Below are 12,419 nucleotides of genomic sequence, written 5' to 3'. Positions count from 1 at the left end.
CTTTGGTCCTAGGACGCGAGGGGGAGTACACCTTCCTAATATGGCTCGAGCGTTGTCCAGGGTCGTCATGCTGTTGATTGGAAGACTGTGGGCGGCCCTCACTGGTGGAAGGGCGCTGAAACTTCCGCCGACGCTGTCCCTTGAGTTTGTTGGTAGGGCAACACTTGTCGTAGTGGCCCAGACGACAGCACATATTGCACTGGACGCGTTTGGCTGGGCACCGTACTGTGAGTGACCAGTGGCCCTTACGGTCACAACTGTTGCAGGTAGACTCAGCAGCTGGACACACCTTTGTTCCGTGCTGCTTACCACAGTTGTTACAAAAGGAACCGGGCGTGGGCGTGGTGGGCGAAGGCGTTGGAGTAGACTTCTTGTCCTTCTTGTACCGGGACACAGCGCGTACAGCTGTAGGGGGAGCTCGGATAGCAGAGGTGGCACACCTGGCAGCCTCATGGGAGCGACATATTGTCAACACATCCTTAAGAGAAGAGGAAGAGTCGAGGGAGGTGAGGCGTTGGACAAGCTCCTTGTCCTTAACACCCATCGGGATAACCTGCTTCAACTGGGTCTCCTCGCACTGCTGGTGGTTACCTGGGCATATATCTACCTCTTCCGAGGCTCTCTTGAGTCGTACATAAAAGGCATCAAGAGTCTCGCCCTCCATCTCTCTGTCAATTCAGAGCTTCGTCGCCGCCATTCACGAAAAGTCTGGAAATTCACATCAGGCTTCAAGATGGGTAGTGTTTGAGCGGCCGCTTTAGGTGGGGCTGGGGGGCGTGAAGAAAGCGTTGATGAGGTATCTGAACCAGTCGATACCGAGGCAGTGTTAGAGCCAGGGGCTTGGTTAACAGTGAGGCGAGATATCAAAGCTTCAAACCGTGCACTGTCTTCCAATCTCCGTTGGTGGTCTCTCTCTGTCTCAGCTTGCCTCCATTTTTCATCCTCCACAGGCCGTGTCTCGGTGGGAGGGGGTGGAGGCGGCGACTCACAGTCAGTCAGTTACCCTCTAGGCACGGCCGGAGGAGGCTGCACTGAACTCCACTCCTCACAAATGCCGTGAACATAGGGTGAGAGTTAGGAACATGGCTGAAGGTTATGGTACTGTACATGCAAAGTGGATAACTGGTGTCATTGACAAGGTATGTGGATCTAGGACATATTTAGTGAAATGTGGTAACTCTTTGAGATATGTTCATGTGGATCACATCGTTCAGGCACATGACGAGATGAATGTAGCACCAGGACATGATGATAAACTTGACACAGTTTCAGATGATCATCATCATGATGATGTCAAAGATGATGTTTCCCAGCATCCACTCTCTGTGTCAACTGACTGTAGTGATGATATGTCTGTCACTGATAATGCACAGAGTGCAAGTGAAACCCCTGTAAAACTTGATGGAGGGAATAGTCCTAGAAGATCAAACAGAGTTAGGAGACCTGTAATTAAATTAGACCTCTAATTATCTGAATTGTGAACAGGCCTTTCAAAACTGTTTAGTTAGGAAGTTATATTTCTTGTGTTCTATTCTCTTCTTCCCTGCCATATGTAATTCTGTAAGTTTTACTTTTACTTTTTTACTTTTATCCTCTTCGCCACTGATTGGCTTGTTAGCCGCTTGGGCGATCGGTCACGTCTCTTTTCCTTTATATTCTTCACCAAAAGGTCGGCTCGCTAGCCGCCCGGGCGATCAGTCACGTCTCTGTCACGCACTGTTGGTAAATACTGGGCATGCACCGGCTCCTGAATGTACCTGAACCCGCTCCAGTGTTGGTCAAGTCTTCTCTTGAAAGAGCTCACACTCGGTGCCGTCACAACACTCTCTGGTAGATTGTTCCAAGAGTTTACAACCCTCACTCCGAAAAAGTTTGCCCTCACGGTTTTCTGGACTTGCAGCTTCTTCAATCTTGAGCTGTGACCCCTTGTGGGGCGAGCGTCCGCCAGCTCCAAGTAAGGACACTCAACTGAGTAGTGCCCCCTGAGATGCTTATAAACCTCAACTAGGTCCCCCCTTGCCCGTCTGTAGTATAAGCTAGGCAAGTTCAGGCGCTCCAATCTCTCAGGGTAGCTGAGATGCCGAAATGCAGGCACCAGTTTGGTGGCCCTCCTTTGAACATTTTCAACCAACTGACAGTCCCTAGCATATCTCGGGGACCAGATGGGGTGACAGTACTCCAGATGGGAAAGCACTTCACTCCTGAAGATCGTCACGAGGGACGGACCGTCTAGATATCTGAACGACCTTCTTATAAGACAAAATAATTTATTTGCCTGATTTACCTTCTTCTCACAACGGCCCGAGAACTTCAGCTCATTGTCAACATACACACCTAGGTCCTTCTCACACACAGTCTCAACTAGTACATTTTCTTCATCCCGTTGGGACATATGGTACGCCTCCTTACCGTTGGTACGCCCCAGGTGCATCCTCTTACACTTCGTGACATTGAATCTCAGCAGCCATTCCTTCGACCATTCCTGGAGCCCACAGAGGTCCTTCTGCAGCTCTTCACAGTCTGCTTGGTTCTTAATTTCCCGAAATAACTTGGCGTCATCGGCAAACATTTGTATGGAGGAGTGTACAACGTCAGGCATATCATTTATGAAACAAACAAACAACAGCGGGCCCAATACACTACCCTGCGGTACCCCCACTTGTTACAGGTACAGATGACGATTTCGTGCCATTAATCACCACACATTGCTTGCGGTCATGTAGAAAGTCTTCTATCCACGCTAGGACATTTCCCCAAATTCCGTACCCTTCCAGTTTGATTTTCAGCCTTTCGTGGGGTACACTGTCGAAAGCCTTGGCAAAATCTAGGTAAATATTGTCGATATTACCACCCCGTTCTAGAATATAGGTCCAAATATCCAATACCTTGAGCAATTGTGTCAAGCAAGAGCGCCCCGGCATAAAACCGTGTTGGCAATCTTTTACAAGGTTGTTTCGTAGTAGATGTTCCATCGCTGCATCTCTGATAATACTCTCAAGTACTTTACATATTATGCTGGTCAGGCTCACCGGTCTATAGTTGTTCGTGGAGTGCCTATCGCCCTTCTTGAAGATAGGACTCACATAAGCCACTTTCCATTCACTGGGGACCATTTGTTCATCCAGGCATTTACAAAACAGAATCTTCAGGGGCTCTACAAGCTCGTTGCACAGCTCCCTTAGCACTCTAGGATGCACCATGTCAGGTCCAGGACACCTTATGGACCTTTAGCCTGGACAGTTTATTTCTAATACCCTCTTCTGTGAACACAATGTGGGTCAGTGCTGTGTCGAACCGTCTGTCCTCAAACACAGGAAGGTTAGTTGCATCCTCTCTTGTGAACACTGAGGAAAAGAAGCTGTTCAATGCCTCAGCTTTATCCTGGTCAGAATCTGCGTAACTACCATCTTCAAGCCTCAGGTCTGATACTCCTACTCGCGTTTTCAATTTCGACTTTGCATAGCGGTAAAACGCCTTTGGGTTTGACTTGACCTCGCGTGCAACCAGCCTTTGGAACTCCTTTTCAGCCCTCCTACACTCTATCTTTGCTTGGTTTCTGGCTCTTGCATACATCCTCCTGTCTTGCTCATCGTTTGACCCAACCCACGTCTTGAATTTCTGGGTTTTCTTCTTAATTTTGTCGACCGCCGCATGGTTCATGTGTAGGGATCCCCTCGTATTCCTAGAAGCACTGGGTTTGGTCTTGGGTATATATTTATCGATCAAATGGGTCATTTTACTAGTTATGATATTCAGCGTAGTGTCTGCGTTCTTGTACCTTAATAAGTCAGGCCAGTTGATACCCCTCATCTCTTCCCTCATCCCATTGTAATTTCCCTTGTAATATTTGCACCTTGGCCTGGCCTTATCTTGAACTAGGTAACAGTTAAATCTGAATGACAACACTGTATGGTGACTGGTGCCAACTGGGGCAAGGTGTTCCAGTTTGGCCACCATACCCTCCTCGTTTGTTATGATGAGGTCAAGTGGCTTGGGTGTTTGCTCCCCTCTGTAATGTGTCGGGTCTCTCACATGTTGGAACAGAAAATTATCTCTCAGAGTTTCTACAAAAAGAGTAGCAGGATTATTCAAGTCATTCGGGGTGGACTCGTTTCTCCAGTCGATGTCGCCATAGTTAAAGTCCCCCATGATAAGGAGGTGGCTGGGGTTGAGCATCGCCGCATTGTTTATTAAGGTTCTTAAGTTCCTTTGATTTAGTGGGCCACAGTTCGGGGATCTGTAGATACACCCGACGATAAGTAAGTCCCCTCCCTTTAATTTAATTTTACACCACTTGGACTCTTCAAAAACATCCTCTCCCTGTACCCTCGCCTGGCTGGCTCTAAGGTCTTGCCTAGCGTAGATAACCACACCCCTCCTGCAGGATTCTTGAGTTAGGTTCGTAAATGAGTCATATCCAGCAATACTGAACTCACATTCCTCTGGGTCGATTCTCCTGTTCTTGTACAACAGTTCTACAACTCCTACAATATCTGGTTGGTGTACTCTTAGTAGTGTTTCAAACTCCTCCCTCTTATCAAGGAACGTGTCAGTATTAGTGTACATGACATTCAAGCCAGAATTTGTTCTCGGTAACGTCTCTGCTCTTAGTAATAAACCCGCTCCACCCACATTCTCAGAAGCTGCAGCATTTGCTAAGTACACTGTATTTTGCAGGGTGTGGTTAAAAATGTCATTGTTTACACGGCGCTCGTTCCCTCCTGTCCGGTAGGCTGAGCTGGTGCCGCCTCCCGGGTGGGGGGTTGAGTGGGTGGAGGGTGCACTGCTGCCCCCTGGCCCTGTGTCGGCACACTTGTTTCCACTACCCTCCCCCTGAGTATAACCCATGTGCACCTGTCCCCGTTCCTCCTCGACTCCTCCCTCTTCTGCTTCAAGTCCAGCAGGAGCTTCTTGTGCTGTTCCCTCTGCATTACCGTGCGGTCTGGGTGAATAAATACATCCCGAAATGCCTCGCTCCTTGCTAAGTTTTTTGCCTGCCGGATAACTTGCCATTTCTCCTCCTCACTCCCTAGTGTGATCCTGAGGGGGCGAGGCTTAGCCCCCTGCTTTTGTCCCAGTCTCCTCACATCCTGAGGGGTTGCTGGAATCTTCAGAACCTCTGTGCAAATATTTTGAAACAGCACCTTGTCGTGTGTTTCCTTACTCACAGTTCCCTCTGCCTGGCTCTCTGGGACTCCAAAAACTATTACATTGTTCCTGCGCTGGAGCCGTTCCTGGTGTTCCTCCTCTCCCCTAACAGTCGGTGCGTTAATTTTCATTTCTTCGACACACTTTTTCAGAGTCCCAATCTGCTGTAGAACCTGTACTGATTCTGCATTACTCTCCGCCCCCCCCCCCGTGGCCCTCCTAATACGTCCGCATAACTCCTCTTAGCAACCACCTCCATTCTATTAGCTACTTCCTCAGTCTTAGCAAGGATCTCTTTCTCAACTTGCTCCAGTTTGTCAACCAGCAGGACTCCTGCTCTCTATTTTCGGGAGAAATAGTGTTATATATTGAAAATAATGCAGTGATGGCTAGGGAAAACTGAGTAACACTGAGTTCGTTTTTGTGGATGAGAGAAATACAAGCGGTGACCAGCATGTGCCAAGCACAGCTCACGCAGTCAGACTGAGGCGCCTTGCCATATGGCAGCCTCGGGGCAATGTTGCCACATAACACGTGCAGTGTTGCCACGTGATAATATATATGAATGCTACTCGGCACAGTAGCTTATGTACAGGTTGCTACTCGGCACAGTAGCTTAGATACATAACCTACATCTCCCTCCCCCCTCACGCTCATAGTCTTTGTCTTGAGCGGACTTCTTAGTCCTAAGTCGCTCCGAGCGTCGAGGTGCACTGTGGGGCGGATCCTCGTGAGGTGTAGGTGACTCGTCCTCGGTCAGGGGGCCAGCAGCAGGGGGTGGGACTGGCCGGAGGAAGCGGCGGTTCCTCCACCAGACACGGCCGCTCGGCATCCTGACCTTGTAGTCCCGCGACCGGCCGACGCCCATCACTATGCCCACCTTGTCCCAACGTGTCGTCGTCGGGTCCTGGACGCGGGCAAGGGCACCAATCTCCAGCGGCTGAAGAGGGCGGGCACGGTCGTCATACCGAGCCTTGGCGTCCTGGGCACGTGTAGCGGTGCGGCGGTAGCAGCTCTCGGCTTTGGTCTGCCAGTCCTTCGCAAAGGCCTTGGCGTGTGTAGGAACGCAAGAGCGGAGAGGGTGACCATACAGGATCTGGGCAGGGGAGCGTCCTGTGTGGGTGGGAGTGGACGCGGGTTCTGGGCAGCTCTGTGTGGCAGTGCCAGGCGCGTCGCTCGTTAACTCACGCACCCTGCTGGCGGTGTACCGAGCAGCTGGGATCTGCTCAGGAAAGTCTCTGGGCACCACGCCTAACTCCTTGCAGTGCTCCCACGACAACAAGGGTGTAGCGAGAGTAGGCCGCACGTCGATCCATCCGTAACACGACCTGTCGCCGTAGGTGATCTCTGCCTGAAAGGAGCCCACAGCGTCCGGCATCTGGGAACCGTCCGCATTGTAGTACTGCAGCTGCGGCGGTGGTCCCAGGCCGCGTTTGGTGAGGCCCAGTTTCTGGAGGTGCTTCAACCCAATCACCGTAGTATCGGCGCCGGTGTCCGGTATCACCTCGATGTGACCCGACACATCACCGTGTGTGACGGCGACGCGGATAGTAGGGGAAGGGGTAGCCCTGGGGCGTGTGGTCGATTCCACCCTCCTGATGTGACTCCGCTGCTGCTTGGGGCTGCGTGGGCCATCTGGAAACCACCCCGAGGGAAGTGCGCTGCTGTCCTCCTCGTCTCGGGCTTTTGGGCTTGGGTTGGCGGCAGCACTTGTCGTAGTGTCCATAGCGACCGCAGGCCTGACACTTGTGGCCTCGTGCAGGGCACCTGTCTGTGTTAGACCAGTGGCCCTTACGGTCACATCCACGACACAGTGCGTCGGCGGCCGGGCAAGTCTTGGGGCTGTGCTGCTTTCCACAGCTGCCACAGGAAGCACTAGGCGGAGGCGTGGAAGAACGTGTGGCAGCCTTCGCGTTGTTGGCCGCCTTCTTATCCTTCTTGTATTGTGAGATAGCTCTCACAGCAGGTGGGGCCCATAAGGCAGAGGTGGCGGACTTAGTGGCCTCGTATGACCGACATTCAGTCACTACCACCTGGAGTGTGGAGGAAGCGTCCAGGGGGATGAGTCGCTGCATCAACTCTTCGTGCCTGACACCTGTCAAGATCCCGTGCTTGATCCAGGCTTCCTCACATTCCCGGCTGTGCGCCTTGCAGACGTCGATCTCCTCTGACAAACTCTTCAAACGTACAAAAAAGTCGTCAAAGGATTCGTTCTCCGCCTGCTTGCAGCTGGTAAAGGCACGGCGACGCAAAGCCTCGTTGTTCCGACCCTTAACATGCTCCTGTAAAAGGTCGAGCACATCCGTCACTGAAGAGGTAGAATCGGGAGGCACTTGCAACGTGTGCTCCAAAACTCTCTGGGTCTCCAGCGACAAACACATCCGCAGTTGGATGAGCTGTTTGTTTGGAGGCATGCTGTCAAGGTCCACCATCGTGGAGTAATCTGTCCAACGCCGCCTCCACTCACGAAAAAGCTGAAACGTGACGTCTGGTGAGAGGGCGGGTGGGGGTTGAACAGATGCCTTGGGAGCTGGAGGACGCTGGTGTGGTGGAGGAGGGAGTGTACTGGTGCCTTGAAGCGCGCTACCTGCCAGTGAGGGAGGGTGGGTTAGCGCCAGGGTCGCCAATAGTGCCTCAAAACGCAACTTTTCCTCTTCTCTTCGTGTCTCCTCCCTCTGAAAATCCATTTCTCTACGTCGCTCGTCCCGGTCGTCCATCCACCTCAGAATTGTGGCGATGTCCGTCACAGGAGGTGGAGGATGAGAGTCTGCGCCCGGTGGAGGGGAAGGTGGTGGGGAGTCGTGTCTCCCATCTTGACGTTGTCCCTTCTTACCTCCCATCTTTGTGTGTGCGTGGACTGCACTGTTTAATATATAAAGTGGCGCCTCAACAGCTCGAACCACATATATAAGACATAAACAGCACAAAAATCACGCTTATGGTCCAGGTCCACTGTCCTGTCCGTGAGTGAGTGAGTGCGTGCGTGCCTGCGTGTGTGTGTGTCTCTGAGAACGGAGCGTGGTGGACGGCGGACTCGGGCAGAGGCAGAGGCAAGACCAGTGTCCCACCGGATGTCGCACGAGAAGGGTGTGCGCCTGCGTGCTCCGTGGGTACCGCAAAAACACAGGCCAATGCACAACTCAGCTCTAGACACACACTAATACACTGACACTAACACTGCCACCGTCACTAAAACGCACTGTGAAGGAGCAACACTGCACATCGCGGCGAAACACAGCGTAACACAACACAACACACTGAGTCGACGCGCATCACCGGCAGACGTAACTGTCGGCGTTGTTCACACACTTAGTAAGTCCACAGATCCTAGACACTGCGCCATGAAGGTTACTAGTGTGCCCTGAAGAATGCAGTGATGGCTAGGGAAACACTGAGTAACACTGAGTTCGTTTATTGTGGATGAGAGAAATACAAGCGGTGACCAGCATGTGCCAAGCACAGCTCACGCAGTCAGACTGAGGCGCCTTGCCATATGGCAGCCTCGGGGCAATGTTGCCACATAACACGTGCAGTGTTGCCACGTGATAATATATATGAATGCTACTCGGCACAGTAGCTTATGTACAGGGTTGCTACTCGGCACAGTAGCTTATATACATAACCTACATATATATATGTATGTTTATATGCTGCCTTTATTGATTATATATACATTATATATTATGTTACTTCTTACCTAAGTCAGAAAGTGTTTAGGCTTGTGTAAACACGAAATGTGTTAGGCACGTGGTAACCAAGAACAGAGAATAAACGCCCAGCCAGACCGACCATGTGCTTGTCATTCTCCCATTAAATAACGCAAGATACTACAGGGGTCAAAAGTCTTGAACACTTAGCAATATCTGGCGTCTACTTCTGAGTTATACATATATGATTGGAATATACTAATAACACTAGTTGTCATCATATATTATGTCTGAACCACAAAATGGGATATAACTCTTCTTAATACCTCAGATCTTCGGGTACTTACATGCCAAATACTGTAAAGTGTTCAAGACTTTTGACCCTGACTATATATCTGACGTCGTCCTGTAGTAATTGCATGTCAACAGACTTCCTGGTGGTGCTGGGGTTTTAGCCCCTGATTCCCTACGCCTCATGGCTGTCGCTGTTGGGGAGGAAGGGGGTTTGCAGACTCTGAACGAATCTTCTCAGCCTTAAGCCCAGTTTACAATGTGATATAATTCTAATCGTCGTCTTAATAATAATAATAATAATGATCGTTATTATTACTGTGATAATCGCTTCTACTCTGTGTCTTTTTGACAGGGCTTTAGCGTCAAGTTCCCTTAACTCCCCCGCCCTCGTAGGCCTCCTTGTCAGGTGCCAACCACCAGGCTCTCACACTTAATTTCTTCTGACGAAGAAATTTAATCCTCGCTGGGATGACTTCCTTTATAATAATTGTAATCTAAGTGAACTGCGATGTGTGAATGATCATGCCCATGTGACATACTGCTCACTAATACTGTATTATCTTTAAAAAAAAATTACTTAGCTGCCCTTCTGCTGGCATCTTCGTTCGTCCAGTGTTGCCGTCCAAGACTGTTTGACTTATTTTCTGTTTTTTTATACAGTTCTACTCGACGAGTTGTTGGTATCTCTATGTGCTATCATTATATACATCATATCCCGTTATGAATGGTGGATCATATGCACAATCACAGTCGTTTAGAAAACACGGAGAAGAAAAAGAAAAAAGCTTTTCATGACGGCAATAAATGCCATTCGATGCAGCTCGGCTTGTTTTTTTCTTCTCATTTATAACTATTATGTACTTATGTTCTCTTTTCCAGTTCATATAAACGAATAAATCTCTGTGCTATCACTGCGTACACTGTATCTCCCTATGAATAGTGGATCATAAGCACAATTTCAGTACCTGAGAAAATACGCATACACAAGAAAAAACTCTTTGTGGCGCCAGTATGAATTGGTTTACTACCGAAAGTGGTGCCAATTGCTTGCCCCAATTTGTTTTTCCACTTCAATTTATTTTCAACCTCCACTGCGGTCACTGTTGTCACTATGAACTGTCCTGGCTAAAGGCACAATACTACACTCTCTGATCGGCCATTGGATGGTCAGTCGCAGCCATGAGCGCATCTCTTCTAAAATTTTCTTGATAAATATTGTCATGGCAATTATTTTGTGGTTGCATGCCTTCCGGCCTATTCCTCCAGTCAGTAGAGAGTGTTTTTCAATATACAATCGCGAATAATGTTTACAATCCTACATCGCTTCACACAATCATATCACTAAGACGATCTTGATGGTCTTATGTAATCACTGTCCAATTGCCGCCTCTCAACAACGAAGGCTCGAGTGCCAATACGCTTTGTAACAGAGACGCAACTCGACACAACCCACACGACGGCTAACATCTGTATACATAATTATCCTAAGGTAACCTTGGGAAGGTAAAGTCACATTAGGTGTGATTAATTCGCTTCTTCTGCTTTAAAAGAAAATAGCGATATAAATTATTGGTGTGTGTAATACTTTTTTAAGTTTAGCCACTACGTCTCTCAGGGTCCTCCTGGTAGCACGCTGAAGGTGGTATGTCCAGTTTTCAACCTGGCGGCCAAGGGCTGCGGGGCGGAGAAGCTGCACTTCAAGGAACCTGGATTTAAGTGAGCTTCAGTATTTATATTGTACTAATAATATCGCTTTTTTATTCATATTATTATTATTGCAATTGCTAATATTGTAAATACTAATATCTTAGTTACCATTATTACTATCAAATATTATTATTAACTTAAAGAATTAATTAACTATTTAGAGGGTAACGGCTCACTTAAGTATTTCATTCTGGCTAACGCCAGACGATTTTCTTCTGGTGAGACACCATTGCCCTACAAACGGTTAATATCCCATTTCTTTTTCTCACAATATTTTCTATGGATAAGTAGTCGACCAAAAAGCAAATCCACATGTAACTATTTATCAACTTAGAATTTTATCATCCCATCTGCCAGTAGCAGAAAATTATCAAAAATTTCCCAAAGTCTCAAAATTAATATTATGTACTAAAGCAACATGATGAAACAAAGATCAGCACTATTATGTGTATACTTGTGTCAGGAAGAAGTTCTGTAAGAGGGAAGAGGTGTTGGTGGAGACAAAAGGCAACATCTTGACCATCCTACATAGCAGGAAAAAACATGACAAGAAACACTGTCCTGGCGTCTTCGTGTGCCAGGTGGTCGTCGCCACAGGTGAGCTTTTAACCTGGTGTGTGTGTGTGTGTGGGGGGTGTCATACACACAGGGTGGTGAAATGCATCTAGTGTGGCAACATTATGTCAGTGTTAGGGTGCAACCACTGCTTGCTCTCTAGCTCTCAGCTGCCGCCGGTGACTAGCCCTCGTGGCGAACAGGGGAGCAACTTGCATAAGTCTTCCCCTGTCAGTACACAGCCTCCTCACCATCAAGACTCCCGCTGTGCCTCCTCGTGGCAACACACGGTAACTGGGTGCCCCATGGGCCCAGTCTAGACCAGCAGGGGATCTCGGAGCAGCAGTGGACACCAGATGGATGGCGCATAGGTCCACTGGCATGTGGACACGTTCTGGCTCCTACCAACCATTGCCCAGATGCCTGGCGAATTAACCTTGGTAGGTATGAGGCTACGGGAGTCAACCACGAACGAAAAATCTGTGGTAGAGCCCCGCATCAGGCAGACATGCTTACAGAGCTCCAACAAGACCCCAATGGTGGTATATGTGGAAGAGATGACCACCGTGGAAACCCAGCGACTACACCGGCGGACGAAGGCAATGCCTGATGGACAGGCTACTAAGGAGAAGCCCAACAAACTGGGCTATCGGCAGTCTATTGCAACTCTACCTCTCCCCAGTCATTGCAACATTTGCACCACTAGATCAGGAAAAGGGAAAGCCAAGATGTGTGGTTCCAGCCTGCGCTCCTGCCTCACCACATAAATCAACTCACGCGCAGCCATCATCCAGCTCATCATACCTCTCATCATCATGAAAACCACTATACCTCCAAAAGTCCTATGGCGGCGGACGAGTGGCGACGGGGACAGGCAGAGATGACTGCTGGGAGTCTCTAGTCACAACTTTGCACATGGGCGGCACAGATAAGATAGTCGTTTCTGCACTGGGATCTAGGCAGCAGTGCAATCCAGTCCTATCTGTGCAACTCAGCAGCCCTTTCGAGAAGCCCCCTCCCCACATGGGGAGGGGGCTAGAAAAGGTGCCCTATACATAGCCTGCCTAA

General features: G+C 49.2%; 1 protein-coding gene across 2 annotated transcripts in view; it reads left to right on the top strand.

Annotated features, from left to right (window-relative positions):
- LOC121858311 overlaps window positions 1-12,419 on the top strand; it is a 182,918-nt gene that overhangs the window by 79,967 nt on the left and 90,532 nt on the right. For both annotated transcript variants that reach the window (XM_042354644.1, XM_042354643.1), the window contains exons 4-5: window positions 10,705-10,805; window positions 11,260-11,393. In XM_042354644.1, coding sequence (XP_042210578.1) covers window positions 10,705-10,805; window positions 11,260-11,393 — 235 coding nt within the window. The remainder of the gene's footprint in view (window positions 1-10,704; window positions 10,806-11,259; window positions 11,394-12,419) is intronic.

The sequence above is a fragment of the Homarus americanus genome, unplaced genomic scaffold (genome assembly GCF_018991925.1).
Source record: "Homarus americanus isolate GMGI-L3 unplaced genomic scaffold, GMGI_Hamer_2.0 scaffold57980, whole genome shotgun sequence".
Lineage (NCBI taxonomy): Eukaryota > Metazoa > Arthropoda > Malacostraca > Decapoda > Nephropidae > Homarus > Homarus americanus.
Note: the sequence above shows the minus strand (reverse complement) of the source record. Positions and strands in the feature narration are given on the sequence as shown.